Source organism: Coccinella septempunctata, chromosome 9 (assembly GCF_907165205.1).
Source record: "Coccinella septempunctata chromosome 9, icCocSept1.1, whole genome shotgun sequence".
NCBI lineage: Eukaryota > Metazoa > Arthropoda > Insecta > Coleoptera > Coccinellidae > Coccinella > Coccinella septempunctata.
This window is the reverse complement of record NC_058197.1, coordinates 14,141,946-14,162,293: the sequence shown is the minus strand read 5'-3', so window position 1 is coordinate 14,162,293 and position 20,348 is coordinate 14,141,946. Positions and strand designations below refer to the sequence as shown.

General features: G+C 36.8%; 2 protein-coding genes across 2 annotated transcripts in view; both read right to left on the bottom strand.

The window, feature by feature from the left end:
* Nucleotides 1-5,884: 5,884 nt before the first annotated feature.
* On the bottom strand, nucleotides 5,885-7,408 carry LOC123320532. Its single transcript, XM_044907880.1, has 2 exons — nucleotides 7,257-7,408; nucleotides 5,885-6,719 (listed from the first exon to the last, which is right to left on the bottom strand). The coding sequence occupies exons 1-2, from the start codon at nucleotides 7,308-7,310 to the stop codon at nucleotides 6,324-6,326; spliced, it is 450 nt and encodes a 149-aa protein (XP_044763815.1). The 5' UTR covers nucleotides 7,311-7,408; the 3' UTR covers nucleotides 5,885-6,323.
* A 755-nt stretch (nucleotides 7,409-8,163) lies between these two features.
* The window catches only part of LOC123320639, a 52,126-nt gene continuing 39,941 nt past the window's right edge, over nucleotides 8,164-20,348 (bottom strand). The window contains exons 5-7 of the mRNA XM_044908013.1: nucleotides 11,402-11,984; nucleotides 10,535-11,270; nucleotides 8,164-9,487 (exon numbers count right to left, since the gene is read on the bottom strand). Coding sequence (XP_044763948.1) covers nucleotides 8,915-9,487; nucleotides 10,535-11,270; nucleotides 11,402-11,984 — 1,892 coding nt within the window. The 3' untranslated portion in view covers nucleotides 8,164-8,914. The remainder of the gene's footprint in view (nucleotides 9,488-10,534; nucleotides 11,271-11,401; nucleotides 11,985-20,348) is intronic.

Genomic DNA, 20,348 nt, shown 5'->3' with positions numbered 1-20,348 from the left:
AGCGTCTAATTTGGTAACCAGTTGAAGCTATTACATTTTTGTTACAATCTAGACAAAAATCGAAGTATTTTCCTGAAATATTTTCCAAATACAACAGGTTAATCTGTCATATATATTATTGCATTGTTGTTAGACTTATTTCGTTGTGAAACTGGCATATACAGGGTGTTTTCGAAGATGTGCCTTTTTACTACCAAATTCCTCAAATGAATTCTCTATCTTCGTGAATTTTTCGCTCGTTTCAATCATAAATCATTGCAGATCAAGCAGGACAACTCCCGATTCCGGTAGTGAATGTGCACTAACGCCATCTCGCAAAGAGAAACGCGAACTCGACTAGGAACAAAATCCAATCATTATCATGAGAAATTTTTTTACACTGTTCGTCCATATAGGAAAGTTATCGGCGGCCCTTCAAAGAGGAAAGAGCTCGGTAAAAGTGATCAAACAGACTCACACACCTTCCCACTTGGGGAACTTATAATTGGCAAATTATGAAGTTGAAATTATAAAGGTGGGTTCACGCGAAAGAACTAGCTTGATGTGAACTTATTGATCATATCCATGAGCAACTTACTGAACCAACTGAGCAAACGAATGTTTCGAAAATTCTCACAGGAAGTGTCACTGAGGTACTCAGGGCCGGCTCTAGATCGAGATGCATCTTTTATTAGCCTAGTACTCTTCTGTGTTAATTGGAAACTAGTTTCAGAAAGGAAAGCAACAGAAAGAAGATACTCTGGCTTGATCTTCCAGGATGAGAACTTCTAGAAGAAAGGACTAACCTTCTAAGAACTCTGGAACTAAAGGGTGTAGCCGCCAAACAGCTCTGATGGAGAAGACTATAGATATCAAGTTCCCAGTGCATCCTCTCAAAAAAATCCACAATCTGGGTATCCTTGGATAATCTTCAGAAATTTCTTCTCGTGTTTACTGCACTAATCACAGAATAAGAAGACGTCCATGATTGAAAGACAAACCCAACCTTGTGGCCGCTCCTTAAGATGTTGAGCGAGGTAAATGACCATCGTGAAGCTATCATATATTGACATTTCGATGCTCTCTGTGAAAACAATCGCTTTCTCTAGGCCCCAGGCAGACGATAAGTGTGCCTTTGAATCTGGTCAGACTTAATAATCGCCAAAGGGGAAGATCGAGCGGTATTCAGGAAACGACTCAGCATACCGCGACATGTGTCCTGTCTGCGGCAGAAAAAATCGATCGATATCCTGTGCAATTTCATCCTTTACTGTTAGGTTGAGTTATGCACTCGGCCGCCTCAAAGATTACGAATTTTGTTTGAGTAACCGTTCAGCTATCGAAATGAGCCATTCTTGATCAGAAATCCGAAGAATTCGAATAGTATTTGCTTCCTTTATTAGTCAATTAGTCGTTATTCTATCTTTGGGCGAGCTGCTTTGATTGAAACTTCCTTTCATGAAACGTTTCATAGAATCATACCAGAAAAAATTCGTTCACTAGAAACGAACACTGTCAGATAGAAGTTCCGTGTTTTTGTTGATCATAATATGAAACCTAGTAGTTGGGGAGCCCAAGAGGGAAATTCTGGATTTACTCGAGCGTATCAGGTTAATATAAGGGAGATATTTGGACCCTGTAGAGTACCTCTTACAAAAGTTAGACTTGTATATAGGGGGAATTGTATAGGACAACCTGTTTAAAAAAAAAGATTATTGTACATACTCGAGCATGTCAGATTAAGGTATGTGTGGTTAATTACATGTTGAGAAGTATACCTGACTGTTTCAGCAAGCCGAAACAATAAAAATTGGCCATGAAGGTCGCAAAAATCAGTTTTTTTTAATTATCACCTCTCCTGGGCTTCAAATTGTTTTCGCATTCATTATGGAAGTTGTAGGGCATAACATTCTCTACAAATTTTGTCCGAAGCAATTTTTTGTACGTTCGGACGTTTTGGAGATATATGGCGATGAATGTACATTAGACTGTGTTTCTACATTGACCTTGGCCTCTTGCATGTGTGGCTAAGCTCCTCGCCCTTATCGCCCTCTAACTCGAAAACGGTTCAGAGTAGGTAAAATTGCTTCAGACAAAAGTTGTATAGAATTTTATTATCTACAACTTCCACGATGAATACAGAAACGATTAGAGGGACAGGAGGGGAGATATTTCGAAAAAATGCCATGTTATCATCTTCAAACTGTCAGACTAAGAAAACCCTCCTTGCTTAGTGTCAGATTAATGGGTCAGCATGTCTGCAACACTGAGATAAAGGGTAAAGACAGTATCTTAATCTGACACTCTCGAGTTTAATATACACCTGGCGATTTTTTTACATCTTTGAAAACCTGCAGACGCTTTCCCCGCCGCTGAAAGTGCATACATCATCTAATTCTTCACCATCTTCTACCATCTAATCTTCAGAATCTACTAGGTCTTCCACGACTCTCGAGTTAATACCGATTTAGCATCGTCAGCAACTATAGCTTTCGTGTTTTCATTTGAATAGCCATCAATAATATACAAAATCAAGTGTGCTTTTCGGTTATTTCTTTGAGTATTAAACTCAATGGTACTTTTATTTCAACACAACTTCAATACTAAATATCTAGGAGTTAAACTGAATATACAACTGAGTTTCAAAGCCCATCTGGAAAATTTTGCGTGTGAGGTTGCAAACTAGGAGTAATATCCTGCATAAAGTAGCTGGTACTTCAAGGGGCGCTGATGTAACTAATCTTTTTTCGGCTGCTAAATATTGTTGCACCGTTTGGGTTAATGTGCAAAAAATTGCTGAGTATTATGAGTGGAACAATGGGGTTTTCACCTATTCAATGGTTACCAGTTCTTTCAAACATTGTACCACCTCATATCCGCAGACAGATTGAAATTTTGGATCAATTTCACTCCTTTCCTGATTCATTTCCAATAATGTTCTATATTCCAAGCAATACGATTCGAAAACTTGCTTGTTCATCGTTTAAAATGCATTCTTCAAGAGTTGCAAATTTTAGATACCTATATCCTCAAATATGGACACGAAACTAATTGACTCTCCTTGATAACCTTCTCCGTGCACTCGCCTACGAGAACATAAATCGTTATCAAAACTGAGGGAAGAACTGCGAACATCGAGAATAAATAACTTTGTGAAAATAGCAAAATTAAGAGGTGAGAGGTCAACTAGAGAGTTGAGAACTGGGGAACCTATCGCCTCTTTCACTTCTCGTTTTTTCTGGAAATTCTACGACAAATAGAGGTCGAAGTAATTTATTTATGGGATGTTTTACTCCATGTCTTGCCTGGCAGACCTAATCTATTGTTTTCAGGAAGTGACCTTTCAAGAGATTCCCATTTAATTTGATGTTGTGTAGCCTAGATAGCGTATTATTATTTCTCATCCTATTAGTCGAATGTCTCTATTATTGATGTGATTTCACTCTGAAAATAATCGAATAATTGTAAAAAAATTTCAGGAAAAAAAACATTCAGGAAGAATTGTTTCACTTCCCCAAAGGAAACCTTCAGTTCTTCTTCAGAAAAACAACAAATGCATGACATACATACTTCATGCGGAAACCAGCAAGATATTGATATTCCTGAGGTACCATAAACAATTTATCTCGGAATAACTATCTGAAGTTGCCGCAAAGGTGACAGTTTCACGTTGAATAATTCAATGAATTCAGCTTTGCTGACCTCATAAGAAGCCACAGAGGATGACCTCAACCTTAAAAACGAAATGTGATATATGTCACTTAAATACACCGTGCAGTAGCGTGGATGTTGAGGTCGATGGTGGTTTAGATACCACGAAGGTATCAATTAGTGGAAGTAGGAACTGGAATCTAGCTCAAGAACATCGATTTTTAGAAAATTTGGCAGTTGCATATTTTCACGTATCTGTTAACTTCTGGGTTGTGAATATGTCCAAAAGTCTTTAACTGATGCTTCTTTCGATTGGTTCAAACACATATTGATAATGTCTGAGGTAATAACACCACAAAAATACACTACTCAACAATTATTGATAGGGATCACTCTACAGGATGAGTCTTTGACTCGTATGAAGAGTTCAACAGTGTATTCTTGGGGTCAAAAGAAACACTTCTTTCCTTTACCAGTTACCATTTACCCTTACCATACAAGCTGTTTAAAAAACAAACAAAAATGTTATTTTTTGTTCTATCTCACAAACGGTTTTATCGACTGGCCCTGTACATAGGCAATTTCCTCAAGAAAATCGACCAAAATTCAGAAATTTAGATTTTTTCATAATATTGCTCATCGCCCACATTTATCAAAGCAAGTTTTCGTTCAACTAAAAATCCATGATTCTCAAAATCTCACAAAACACCTGGAAAGCACAACTTTGCTAGTGTAGTAGATACAGCATGGTATTCTTCGTATTACCAATGTTTTCATATCGAATGAGGAAGTGTGCTTTGAGATTCCTTCACAAGTACCAAATTTCCGTATATTTTCCTAGCACCTACAAAATTTTTTTCTCATTATCATATATCATATTCAAATTATAATCTCGAACGAATCTTCTTCCATTTCAACTCAATAAATCACAGTCATATCTCGATGAGAAATATCCATTGGATGAATAAGGAATAAAATTGGCAGTTTTCATTAATAATTTCGTTAATTTACATCGTTTTTATCCAATACGAAGGTCGATTCTATCGTATCGCATCACATATTCAATCGAAATCTTCTCTTCATCCATGAATTTTGTACCCTCAGGATAATCCCAGCTAATTAATTTGAAGAAGTTGTTTTCGCATACTCATATCAAATGTCAGGGATAAGATGGTCCGATAATGAAGGTTATCAAATTTCAAAGGAATCGAAATTAGCTGAAGATCAATTTTTTTGCAGAGACCGAATGATATGTTATGACAACATGATTGATAACATTCCTAACGTGCAAAAAAAGGATAGAATAGGATAGATTTCACATTCTGAAAAATATGGTAACATTGAGTTGATATGTAATTATAAACAATTTTGCCAAGGAAATTTCAGCAGATTTTTGACAACTATCTTATCTGTTAGGGACTTGACCATCAAACCTGACGCCTAACATTGTAATTACAACCTAAACAATGCGTTTCATACTTGAGCTAAGAGAAAAAAGTTTTCGAGGAAATCTGCTTGAAAAACTCGAAAGAAATTAAGTTTTTTCTGCCATGAAAGGAACTTTTGTTGCTGAAGGTCATCGGTGGGGTGTTTTATTAGCCTATTTCAATTGTAGAGATGAAATATATTCATACAGGGTGAGTCTCTGACTAGTACACATATTTCAATAGTAGATTCTTGATATTAAAAAACACTTTTTTTTCATACGCCACACAATTAATTATATAACTGATAAATGATCAACGAGTAACTAATAATTAGATTTTTTATCCGCCATTCAATGATACCTGACCATAAACAGAAACCAGATCGAGAAAGATCGATTGAAAAACGTTATAATTGATCATTCAAATTATTGGAAAACGATTTGAAGGAACTCGAAAATGAACCAAGGCAAACAGCGTGGATTTGACGATACAAACGTCGCCATAAAAATGAGGAATAAAACGTATTTTTAGTACAAGGTGAACGATTTGAAGGTACTTGATGGACTGAGAATCTGTAATGCTTTGGCTCAATGCTACTTCCTCATGAAAGGACCAAAGTAAATGCTTTGATAGAGGATTCAGTTCCCACTCTCCTGCTTCTGAGGAGGAGCTGATTGTTCATTTCCTATATGAGAAGTAATAAGCAAGTCAAGGGTTTGTATACTTTATTGAATTACATTCGAAAGCATTAGAATTGTTACCTATACCTAGAGAGAATAATTTATTGAACTTTCAACAAGATTTATTTCAAATGTGTATGTCTCGACTTTTTCAGTGTTAAACAGTATAGAAGTTTGGACTTTATACACATCTTAAGTGAGGAAAGATGGTTGGCTTGCTAAAGAACATGCTGTCAGATTTCGTGTTTTTGTTGATCATAGTAGTAGTAATTTCAAAACATTGAATAGCAGTCTTCCACAAGAAGCATTTTTAGCACCTCTTCTTTTCAACTTATATCTGTGTTATTGCACTTTTTATGCTTTTGTTTTCTTATTATTTCATGTTTCTCACACACATGCTATAATTATTGATTGATTTTCAAAAATTGTTATGCTCTTTATTAATAGAATATTTATATACATTAGCTATTTGAAATTTAAATTGTATAAATGATTTCTATTAGAAAAATTAAAAACAAGTAAGAGAATTGGAGTAATAGTTTCCTATTCTGTTTAATCATTCAACAACTCATTCATCTTCTTCTTCTCATTTGTTTCCAGAGTATCTTACATTCGGCAAACACTTCAATACTCGTTTCATATCGCTGCAAGTTTTTATAGGTTCCAGATGCTTCAAACAACTAAGGTCATCTTCAGCAGATTGGCCAATAGCTACATATTCCTCAGAACTTGAACTTTCGTCCGAATACTCTTCTTCATCGTCTTCATTACTCTTATAGTCCAAATTTATGTTACCTTGCTCATCGAGCAGTCCTTTGCGTTCTAGGAAGCATTTCATGTAGCATAGCATCATCTTTGGCGGATCTTCTGGGTTTTGGTGAAATTCAGAGATGGTTTCGCTAGTGAGGGTATATTTGGTCAAGCACTCCTTCGCTATTCTGTGGTTGTTCTCCGCAGATGTTTCACTTGAATCTGATGGTGCCTGAGAATTGTAACATTGCACTAAAATATCTAGAAGGTGAAGCATGTTGGAATTTTCGGCAAAATGTTCGGCAGAGATTTACAAAATTTGATTTGTATAAACCAAAATTAATGATAATATACAACATACAAGATAAAAGGTGTTCATAACCAACAAGGAAAGGGAATATTGTTCCTGATCTAACTATATATCCCAGAACATGAATGCGACAGCGCATAGATGTAACAGATGATATATATCTGAGGGCTACATCTACAGGATATCTCCCGGAAGTAGTTGAATTGCTGTTTCGAGAAAAAAGCATTCCGTTCATTGAAATATTCGAGTTGGGTATTTATAAAATGGCCATGCTGTTTTCTGTGGATGTTTAAGAATGATATTTAGTACAAATAATCTTTATGAATACTATTCTCCACGCCATCTATCGAATTGAAATTAGAATAAATCAGGTTAAACTTTCTCAATACTTTCAAGGTGATAATCAATTTTAATTTTTTTTTTGAGAACAGTTTCAAAATCAATCATTTTGGTACTTACTGCAAACGCGATAGCCAAACTGGCCATCATAATCAAACATTTTTGTGGTAGCATTTCGATGAATGTTGATGAAGTCAACGCAAATATAAGTCAACACACAATGATGAATTATGAGATTGTAATTATTTGATTTCAGTTTTCTACAAACCTTGAATGCATAACTGATTTAAAAATAATTACACACATTTCCGTTTTTTAGTCACATATATCAACAATATAATAGTTATGATATCAGATCATTCATGATATGATTAATATGTAGGTAATTAGTTTTCACTGAATATGTACTATATTCACATAAAGTATAGATTTGTGAGGAAAAACACAAGCGATTTTTTGTCATAAATTTACATCGTCAAAAATTTTTCTTCAATTCCCAAGTTTGTGAATAATTAAGAAGGTTTGAATCTTTTGAGTTTCAATGCAAAATATGTGTAAAAATATCAAGTTGACATGCGAACATTATTGTAGTATTTGAAGAAACAAATTTGGTTGCATGTCATCTCATTTTTTTTTATATGAAAATGCATATTCACTGTGCAAATGAGATGCTCTTACATATCAAAAACATTTGGAGCCTTAAATAAATCGGAATTATATTTTTTTTTCCATTAATTACCAATATTTCATTTGCATTCCACTGTTAGAGTAAATATGAAGAAATCTTCCATAGTTTTCATTACTGAATGAAAAGATTCATCTTACACCGAAAGTTCCAAAATTGAAGTATATTCAATTTTTATATATATTTGTCTTCTCTTTTCAAATTGAAACTTCCTCAATTTGTTCAATTATTTTCCAACTAATTAAATCTGAAAAACTGAGTCTTGTCGATTCAAGAAAAATCTAAATTTCCCTTCCCTTTCGACAATATCAACCAAATCGTTTAAATAAAACTCTCAACCCATTCCAAATACATAAAATTGTTTATTATTCAAAGCATCAACAAAATTAATCATCATAATATTAAATGACTCAACCATAAAAAAAAATTTCGTAATAATACTAACGGAAATACCAACATCAACTACAAGTCAATAAACTGAGTATATTCTGTTGATTCGATAATTATAATTTATAAAATCTCTAAATCTCACAGTTATAAAATACGAAGGCACATAAAAAAATAAATAAATCTATATTTTTGTCATATTCATAAAAGTATTATATACAGAATAAATTTGAGTAAATATATTTTTCGGAGGAATGGATCCTCAGCAGTTATAATTATTTTGTCTTTATGTTTACAATGGCTCGAAGATGAGACTATTTTATATACTTATGCATGATTAAAATAGAAATATTACAAGTGTTAATAATATAAATTGTATAGGCTAAATATCATATATTCTATACATTTTATATATTCGAAAAAAGGAGGTCTAGTTCCGTTCTTGTTAAAAATATTAAGAGATGTTTGATGTTTGAGTTGTTAGCAACAAAAACCTATGAAATGTATATATTGAGCAAGTTTAAGTATTACGACCTTCCAATTTTTTTTGTCATAGAACTGTGATACAATTGAGCTGAAAGGTTACCAATTCTACATAAAAATACCCCATAATACACAAATAATTACAGAAAACCCCTGGATCATGTACTGAAGTCAAAAAGAAATTAAGGTAAATACATCGACGACACTTGTGTCAATTTCCCACTCAGTAGGGATGGATGCTCGCAATTCCAACCCTCCCATTGCTGCCAACCGTGCTGTTCGTCCTGTGCAGTATTTCAGAGAACCCATTCTTCTTCTCCATCCTCAATTTGGGCTCGGCGTAGCTGTGCCTATAACCAGCGCCGCTCTTATTCTTCTGGTTCTTGGTGAATTTCGGATCGTACTTGGTCTCTCCCACCTTGTCAAGATCGTGGTAGGATTTGCTGTAGCCGTCCCTCTCCGACGGATATCTGTCACTTTCCGGCAGTTCGTGGTAGGTCCTCTCCTCCTCGTAGTTCAACGACTCTAGGTACGATCTGCGTTTTATCTCTCGCGCGATTTCGTTGGAGTTTTTTCTGTGCTCATCCTCGATCAAGTTGAACATGGATCTTCTCTTCGGGTCCATTTTATCGGTGTTCCTGTAACGGTCCACGGGTGATTCTCTACGGTACCTCACTTCTTCTAAGTGTCTTGGAGAGGGCTTCGGTGCGCCATCGCCGATCTCATCGTAGTAGCTGTCATCGTATCTGTCTTTCATGGGCGTCATCATGCTCTCGTGTCGCTTCAACTGTGACATCTGTCAAAAAAGCAGATATGTAAGAATTTGGACCCAAATGGTAGGTACAGAGATATCTGATCTGATTATTGATAATTGGTGCCTCTAATAAAGATAATAGTTGAGAAACAAGAAGGCTAATAATATCCAAATTTTACCTTCTTTTCGCATTGGAAGAGAGGATTATGTAATGGATAACGCAACTTTGTTCTCCATGATCAAAAACACAGAAATGTCATCTATCTCTACTTCTAATCATCTTCAATCTACTATGAAAGGAAGCATTATTTGGTACGTCTTATGGAAATGCCACTGATAGTCTTGTAGGACTGTGATAGCCCAATACTTTGAGGCCAATCCATAGTTGTTTTATTTTACCAGATAGTTGTGAACTTCTTCAACAACTTATTGAATAACGTGCTTTTCAGATACAGTTTCAAGACTGCAAAAACCAGAGTGACCTCATCTGCAGGCTTTGGTCTTTCATTAAAGAAAGTTGTTTTGCACTCATAGATTGGGACTCTTAATTCTAAATCTCATTCAACTTGACTCATTCTTAGTGTTTCGTTTAGCTGGCCTACCCACTTCACTCAAAGAATTCTCTAACGAATGAGTAAATGATCAATCTGTTCTTGATAAATGCTCCCACATTCATCCACAGTGGTATATTCTGTACCAAAACTGTGCTTTCGGAGAGTAAAGTATCAGACACAACCTCTGGGTTAGATAGGGGATCAATAGTAAACCACCAGGGTTTGTAAAAGAGGAAATTCTTGAGAGAACAAACCAGCCCTCTATCTAGCAGTGCTAGATGATGGATCAATGCTGGTTGTCAACAGATCAGTAGATCATTAAGGGTTACAAGAAAGACAAATGCTTTGAAAAAGTGGAATATGAAGAAGGAATAAAACTTGTGCCATTCAAAGTCTTCACGATGTGAACTGAAACTCCTTACTGTTCAAGTTCTACTACCTTCTGACAGAGAATCAAAAGTAAATCTTCTCCACAACCTACATGCCTTCCTAACTGATGGTGAACAAATTCATTGTGTTAACTCATCTAACGTACCTTATTATTAGGATTGGTGGTTTCCTCTCTTTGCCCTCGTCTCTGATTCGCCAACCTTTCTCTCTCCATCGACAAGAATTTCTCCTTAGCATCTCTGAACCTATCTTGGGGAGAAACCTTGATTACCTCCGGGGAAGGACTCCTTTGCCTAAACTGCGCACTTCTTCGATTTTTACTTGGTTCTTCGAAATATTCAGTAGGTTTGTAAGACTTCTCATCCTTATCTGCTCTTGGATAAGCGTGGCGTTCTTGCTCATTCGTAATTTTCGTTCTGGATCTTTCCTCTTCGCCAAAATACCTTCGAGCTTTCTGGTGGTCCTCTTGAGATTGTTTCTGTTTGCTCCTCAGTTCCACCTCAGCGTCGTAACTATTCGAATTTCTGCCAGTTCCTCTTGGTAGTGATTCCCTGCTGTATGAATCTGTGGAATCTCTGCTCATCACCCTGGCCTCAGGGTCCCTGTGGTACTCTTCGACGTTTTTCTTGGTTCTGGGTCTCATCTCTGGCTCTTTCCTGTAATCCTCGATCTCTTTCCTGATCCTCGCCCTAACCTCTGGCTCCGCCTGATAGTCCTCGATGAATTGGGACCTGTTGAATTTCTTCTCCGGGTAGTCGTCGTTGAATCTTTGCCTTGTCTTTGGAACAGGGGGATTAGGGTAGACCCTTTGATCTCTATGGTATTCCTCCGATTCATAGCTCGAAAACCTTGATTTGTCAAGGTAAGATGAATTCCTGTACCTGAAACAGAAGATGGTTTTTGAATTGGAGCAATGATACATTTTATATTCTTCTTTTTCTTGACCTGCATTGTTTTCAGGGTTGGTTCCTTGTATTGGGTTGGAGAGATTGAAAAAAAAGGCAGTACAAACCTTATATTCTCATCGAAACCATCATCGTCGTAGTATTTACTAGCTTTATCCCTCTCTCCCCTCCTGATTTCCTCATCGAAGTAGCCACCTCCAGGATATTTACCATTCCTATCCGTTTCCTCCTGATAATAGTTCTCCGACGAACCGAACTCGTAGCTTCTGGCTCTCGAGTTCTGTTTCTCCAAGGATTTATGCCCGTTGGTGAACACCTGACGATCTGAGCACCTCTCAGACCTTTCCACGCTCTTCTGGTACTCGACGCTCTTATGCTTCTCCCTCTCCAAAGATTTCTGCCTCTCCAGGTACTTGTTGTCGGTGTATTTGGCTATCGGTTTTTCCAGGTACTTCGCTATGTCCTTCTCCTGGGTCCTGACGTCTTCCGGGTGGTATTTGTCCCTCCGGGTCCTAGGGTCCGTCTTCGGAGGATCCTGGTACCTGGTGAAGTTGGGTTCTGTACGGTAGTCGTCGTAGATTTCGTCCGGGATCTCTGCGTTTCTGGAGGGTCTTGGTAATGTTACGTTTGGCGTTGAGGAGTTCATAAGGTAGAGGGCGGAGTCATTGTTGTTGTTGCTCCATTCCTCGTCTGGAAAGAAATTGATAAAACATTAGATTAGTATATTGAGACCAGGACATGTCTTTGAAAAATACACTGGGCAAAAAAATTAACGCACATTGTGGAAATCTCGAATTTATTCTACACCTGAAGGTGTTCTCAATGATAATTATTTCATCAGAATTATGCATGCATATGTTATCCACTTTCAACGGTTTTCTTCAATACAGATGTTTTTTTTTCCCAGCAGGAATAAAAAAAGATTATATTATCAGATTTTGAATGTATTGGCTCCATTCTAAAATCAGTTGTTCTCGATCAATTCTAGTGATCAATAGTTTTTCTTTGGTTTGATTTTCTTCACTCGATCGCTATGCAACGCGAAACACGCAATTTGAGCCGAGAGGAATGTGCCCAAGCGGTAGTTTTGCGAGAAGAAGGGTGGACATACAAAAGAATTGCAGAAAGTTTTGGAGTTTCCCATACAAGTGTGTCCAGAATGTTGCAGCGATTCAGGGAGACATGTATGAATGTCCGAAGACCAGGACAGGGTAGACCACAGGTAACAACTACCATTCAAGAAAGTTACTTGTTGAGACGGTTTGGAACCGCTCGCCTCCTTCAAATTCAGCTTGAGCAAACTCATGAGCTGCAAATTAACACTCAGACAATAAGAAATCGCCTCAGAGAATATGATTTAAGGCCTCGTGTCGCGGCAAGAGGCCCAGCTCTTACCCCAGCCCATCGAAGGGCGCGTTTGGATTGTGCCAGAGAGCATATCCATTGGGAAGAGGCCGATTGGGAAAGAGTTCTCTTCACAGATGAGTCTAGATTCTGTCTCTACCATTGTGATCGACGTTCCCTTGTATACAGACGTCCACATGAAAGATATGCTCAGTGCAATTTCCTGAATACTGCTGGTTTCGGGGGAGGATCGATTATGGTATGGGGTGGAATATATTTGACTGCTCGCACAGACCTAGTGGTCGTTGATAATGGAGCTATGCATGCTGATAAGTATATAAGGAACATTCTTGAAGAGCATGTAGTGCCATTTGCCCCATACATTGGTGAAAATTTCATTTTTATGGACGATAATGCCAGACCCCATCGTGCGCGCATCGTTCAGGAGTACCTCGAAGAGGTTGAAGTCTCTCGAATGGAATGGCCAGTAAAAAGTCCAGATCTCAATCCGATTGAGCAAGTTTGGGACAACCTCAATAGAAGGCTGAGAAGTTCAGAAAATCATCCAACTTTTCTTCCATTTAATGTGTCTTGTTTCGTTCGAAACCTTCCCGAGGGAACATAAAAAATAAGTTATAAAGTTAATGTAGAGTTAACTTTCATTAAAATTGAGATTTTCAGAATGTGCGTTAATTTTTTTGCTCAGTATATTTTACATTTTTCTGTGATATGCTTTCGAATAATCCGCATAAACAACGGATAAAATTTAGTTACTCTTCAAGGGTCATTTGCGAATTGTAGATTGTTCTGAGGGGTTTCACTGATCCACTGGACCAGTTTCATATAATCAAAGGTGAAGTTCCCTTGTCTCAGAACTCTCTTCAACTATTTCGACTTCCACTAATGGAAGATAACTCTTCTTGAAGAGTTTAACATTCAGTTGAATGACCTGAGATGTCAAATACCAATAACTCTCTGAATAGTTCCTTTGGTAACACCTAATAAATTTCAGACGTTGTTGGTGTCCATCGCCCTCTAGATCCATCAATTCCTTCATCCATGTCCAACAACATCTCATAATACGAGCATCTTCCCAGAGGTTAATTAGTAGCAGCATCTTCTTGGTGCTTTCCCAATTGTTTCCTTCTTAATCACCGAACCAACTACCAGATCTTCATTAGCAACAAGACGCCATTATTCGACGATGCAAAGTGCCGCAAATCACAATCTCCTGCTTCCGCGTATACGCGTGGGAAAAATCACAAAATAATTCGTTATTATTGTTAATTTTATTAATTATAATCGACGAATCGGCTGAAGACTTGCAGACGATGGTAGATGGCTCGGCACTGAATCGATTTACAGTTACCGAGAGGGGTTATTTCCATGCGTGTGCTGTATCCATTTCCTAGTTATTAAACCAGGAGGTCTGGCCAAGTATGTACGTCTTTATATGGGAAGTGATGAGTCTCCCACGCAACCACAGCAGGAGTAGGTGGTTTTTCGTTATTCACTGGCTTGGATTATGTTCTTGAGTCAGAGGGGAACGATCCAGAAATGTATAATCTCTCGGTGCAACCTGATGAGACTGAATCACAACCTATGATGTTGCTACAGCTAAGATATACAGGTACCCCGGGAGTAACTGTACAGGTTATCCAAATTGCTTGATTTTGGCTGCATTTGTCTTGAAGATATAACCAAACTTGAATATTTCGTCGATTTCGAAAATGTGCCATATCTTTTTCATTTTCTAAAACATCAAAAAACGATCAAAACTTCCTACAGGCACTTTTTCAATAGGCATACAGGCAGTGTGTTGCAGAAGCAAGCCTCTTTAAAGCCATCGCAGATAGTGATGAAATATAGACTTGTATAGGTGATGCATCAATGAAAACCGCCCTAGTGAGAAGTAGAGCAAAATATACCTTAACGAAGCAGTGCTTTATAACCTCCTAGAACAGTGTACAATCTGCTGCAACTACACCATCTTGTTTCCAGTGGTATTTATTGCATTATTTCACGAAAGACTTCTTGCAGAACTTGGGTCTTGGTTGCTTCAAAGCAATCGACTGTCTAAGCCACAATCATTGTGGGACGTAGAGGCTGGAGTATAAACTGACTCGTCTATTTCGACCTGATCATTTCAACAGTTCATGAAATGAATATAATTTTCCTCGCAGAGGCAGACTCATTGTGATCGAACGAATGCGGTTGAGCAGCTCTGCCTCGTTTCTGAATGTACCAGAATCGTTTACACAGACTCCTACGTGAAAGAATGCTCTTTGCACAATGTCCATGGGGTATCGATAAATTCTCTAATTAATACCTACGTCGATCTACCAGTTCAATGATTTATACCAGCATCAGCTAGTGGAGTCGTTTACTATCACTTTATCTGGTTTTTGAGGCGAAATTGTTATGAATGGGATAGATAAGCATTTATTGGTGCCAGTGGAGAGTAAAAATTACTCTCCACTCTTAGAGGAACAAAATTCCTTTCAGAATAACAAACTAAATCCATGACACTACACATCTGTGGATCTTTGAAACAGAGTTGTATTCAGAAAAGTACCCAATTTTTCAAATTTCACACACATCGATTTGAGTAGGTGTTGAAGGTTTCTATCGTGCTGAATTCTGAATATTCCCCTGGATATAATAAATCAAGAAGGAACTTCAAAGGTGAATTCCAAACGCCTCCAAAAACAGAAAATCTCTCGTCTAGATAGGCATGTAGAGCCGACGGAGAAAGTAGTCGTAAACGAACTGATGCGATATTCAAATGAGCAGAATTTTCCACACAAAAATCCTAACATACTTCAGCGATGTGAATACTATCATCATTGTAGAAATTATACGTGTTCTACAACTTTTGAACGCTTGACCCCGAAATTTTCGAATAAATTAGAAGTGAGATTTATGTGGTGGCGACCAACCCAAATAATTGATTATTATGGTGTTTGACGTTTGTTCGATCATGATATACAGGATGTGTCTTAACGATTAGAATTCATATAAATGAGTTATTCGATCATATTTTTAGATTTTCGTGAAAAATTTAAAGAGAAGAGATGTTTTCTTGGAGTTCAATGGGTCCATCGACGAAATAGGTCGCACTGTAGTGGTTTTCGTGTGATCGGATTCTGAGGTAGAAAGAAATTACTATTTTAGGGGCGAGATTCAGTGGGCTGTACCTCCCAATCAAAAATAGTGGTCTGCCTATTTTGTCTCGAATCTAAAACCTTATTTTGAAGCATTAAGTTCGGGATACCCTGTATTTGAAATCATGGAATTGAATACTACAGTGATTATAACTAATTCACTAAGTTAAGGTATAATTTTGAATGAGATATGAATTATTCAACAGCAAATAGAGAAGCAATCTTGAAACGTACAGGTATTGTGGTTTTTTGTACTCTCTGTGTCTATACCAAGACTGAACTGAGGTAGCACTCACTAAACCTAAGCTAACTCACCTCAAACTAACCTAACCTAAGCTTGATAACCTTATATTTCCTAACCTAACCTAATTTCTCCTCACCTAGCCTAACCCAACTTCACATCCATAAACCAAACCTAACTTAACCTGACCTAACCTTTTTTGTGATCTATGAGGTAGAGTGTATCCTGAGAGAACTCTAGAGCTAATTATTTTCTGAAAACCTATAAAACTGCCATATCTACAGACAAAGTGATAAACCTGACTCATAGCTCTTGATATGAGTGACGTGTTATCAAACTAGAATAAAAAAAATTTGGTTTCACTATATGTTAACAAGCTCTAATCCCCAAGATGAAGAACTGATGGTAGGTTCTTCACTTCTTCATCATGTAGAAGGTGTTTCAGTCTGATTTCTCGGATCAAATGTCAAAGAGAGAATATAAATATGGGTGTAGTTTATGTATCAAGCATTTGGTCCAAGAAATTCAGTTACTAAAATTAGGTTAGTTTTTTGGTACCTACTCTTATAACACATTATATTCATTCATAACTGATATGTACACTGGATCAAGACCCAAACGTAATACTCTGGTAACTGTTTACTCTGATAATCATACTTCAATGAGCAAGAAAGTGAAATCAAGTATGAATTCTGTCAGGGATATCCAGATCCATTGACTTGGTTGGGACATTGACTTCTTGATAAACGTCGATTACCGTAATACCCTCCGAGTTTGTGGTAAACCACGGAGGTTCCTGTCGAATTCTGGACAAAAAATATTTTTACGAATGAATCTTTTTGCTTGGAAAACATTATACCTTATACTGTTAGAATCTAGACATCATTCAACGTCGAAAACCAAAAGCGTGGATTTTTTTTCATCAACTAGTCTTCCTAGTGACTAGTGGATATTAGCCAACATCTGAATAATCTATATGTGAAGGTTGATGGCAGGAAGCGAACTTGTTAGTGGAAGATGACATATTTATACAGTACAAGGATCTAGTTGCAAAAAAAGATATATGGACATATTGCAAATACCATGTTTTAACCAATAAAGTCAATGATGAATTGAAAACATAAAAAGTTGCTTCTTGAAGGTGATGATTTATATTAACCCAATTGGATTACCTAGTGAAGATAACGAGTAGATCGATGTTTGACAAAGGCAACTGATAAATACTATATGATTTGCTCCAATAAGCGAATCAGCTTAACTACTAGACTAATATGGTACTAGTGGACATAGGAATGTCTTGAAATTTAAGCCTGGGGATGGACAAGATATCTATATAAGTTATGTAACATATCATCAATGATATATCGAAACTTTTCTAGCAAGAAGTGGAACAGAGTATCAATTATAGTGAGATAAATGAAGAAATCTTCAGAAAATTCATCAGAATTTCTCACTAGACTGGACCAGAAACTATCAAGGCCTCTGTTTTTCATTTACGACGTCTCAAAATCTCTCATATTTTCGGGAGAATTCCTACGAATTATATAATAAATAATGAAAGCAACGGATAAGTTTAAATTAATCCTAAAATATGTTGGAATCTGAGACACCAATATTGCTTAAGTCTGGTTAAAATTCGAATTTTGCCAACGAAGTTGACTGGATTAATTGAGCATCAATTATTCATGATTATCAGTCAAAATTTCCATTCGAATTAAGTTCAATGTCGGTGAAGAATTTGAGAAATCTTTTCTGTTCTTCACTCAGAAATTTGAATCAACTCACGTCAAAGATGAGGCTTTTTTTGACAGAATGTAGAACTCATCAAAATAAGTCGTTTAACCAAAAATTGTCTGTATAGAATATCCAAGATGGCTGAGATACAACCCCTAGAAGTTCGACATAATTTCATTGAATTTCAAGTACGGGACTATGGAAGGTGACTCCGGCATCGCAAAAACGAAACAAAACATAATCATATGGCTGGACAATGAGTGGTTCAGTACCAAGTTCATCGAATTAGATGCATTAGGTCACTTTTGAGAGAATCATAATTGTTGTATCGTGCAATTTAGGGTAAAAAAAATGTAGAAAATCGAGGCAGTTTCTTGAAAGTGCTTATGTTAGTTATGTTGAAAAAGTGCTATGATGTTTCCCCATTTCATCCCATTTTTACGACAAGTTGGAATGTTCGAACAAGAAGATTGTGATGCCCATTGTGGAAAAATTCGTGAATGATTTAGACGAATTTTTTTGGTGAAATCTCGAAGTATTATTCTATTTTTTACACTTGTGTCCAAAGTCTCTTCTGTCAGTTGGTATCGAAATGGGCCATTTCATGAAATCGTGTAAGTTACTGAAAAGTTATGAGCACAATTCGGCAATTATTGTAAGTTTCCATTTTTATAACCATGTAAATATCGAACGAGCCAATATCCTGAAAGAAACCACATGTTTTTTCGCACTGCTTTGCGATAATTCAGCTAACAAACGGTCAAGGGTCGTATTAGGATCTATTTCAGTAATCATTTTCAATTTTTTTTCAACTTTGTCATTTTGAAAGTTTTGTATAGGTGATTTTTAGTGAAACGCTTCATTTTGACCAGTTCTACCTTCTGTTGAAAAAAGCCTCACCTTCGAATAAACCCTGTATACAGGGTGAGTCTTTTTTTAATTTTACATTCTTCTGCTTTTGTTTTCTTACTATCTCAGATAAGACATGACTTTCCGTGTTTCAAAACGAATGGCGATAAAATCCAAGAGATGCCCAATTTTTTTGCGCTACAAATTCTATTCAGTTCGTATAAGACTAAAATGCCACCTACGCGAACCTTCGAAAACAAGTTTGGTCCATTCTTTTCTCAATATATCTTGATGCCACATCCCCGTAGCATTCCAAACTCCGTCTTCTGAATAAATTGTTGCGACACAGACCGCACCTGTTGCCTACATCCCATCTCGCGAATTCATATGAAGATAAAAACTCACACGAAACCAAGTCTTAGATGTACGATATCCGATGTTAACGTTTCCCAAAAAGTGGGTCAACAACTCTATGTGGGTCTCTCGTTCATAGATACGTCGGCTAGTGACTTCTATGCACCTGAAGCGACATGCAGAGGATCTTTTTGCTATGGGTGCAGAGCATGTTGAAATGGCGAGGCTTCACGCCAAATTTGTGCCAGAAAGGTTCGGCGTGAAAGGCTGTTTTCTCACGATATGCGAGAGGACTCAACACACCTCAAAGTTTATTGAATTTTTTTGGTTTTCAGATTGTGAACTCTGCTCAAAGTATCCTGATGTCTAAACTGTTGATTTTACAGTAAACTACAGGATGTAAATGAGAATGATGTGACTTCTGGTACAGAAATAGAGTGGGGTCTTCCATCTATCGGAAACAATCAAATTATCTTGAGAATCTATTGATCTGAATTCTTTTCAGTGGGATTAATGTGATGGGGTTTTTTTCTAAGTATTCGGATTATAGTTAGGCATGACTTTTCTCACGCAACTTATAATTGCAATTCAAACTACGAGCATAAATCGTATCAGCCTTATTTAACGTTCTGTTTCCTTCCAATTTCTCATGATTTCTTGCTGTTATAATAGCAGCAATTTGTCGTTTGTACGTATCGTTAATTGATTCTCAGAAGCGACATTTTTTCCTGTAATGGTTACAGGAAACAGAACTTTTGGCTAATTGCAATTCGGCATCTGGTAAATGAGAACTCTCTGATGCAGATTTCAAAAGATAAAGTTGACAGTGATGCAGTGAGAAGAAAATGTGGTTTTCAAGTGAAAATACTACGTTTTTCTCTAGCATATATGGTATTCTCGAGTGATTGGCCATAGGCTAGTGGCGAATGCCTTTCAGGAAAGTTGCTTCTTTTGAACTAAGGCCATTAGTTTCGGAGATACAGGGTGATTTATGGATTTTGGCCTTTAATTTTCGATATCTATAACGTGAAAATGAGTAGTCCGATTTTAATGTACACTGCACAAAAAAATTAACGCACATTCTGAAAATCTCTATTTTAATGAAAGTTAACTCTACATTGACTTTATAACTTATTTTTTATGTTCTCTCGGGTTGAACGAAACAAGACACATTAAATGGAAGAAAAATTCAGGGTTTCACCGAATCTTATGTGAAAGAAGAGAAATGAACAATTTTCAAAATACTGAAATGCTGATAAGTGATTTGATACTTGGTATTTCCACCCTTTGCGTTAATTACAGCTCGGCAACGACGGTTCATACTCAAAATGAGTGATCTTAAAATGTTCTGATCTAATCCTTCCCAGA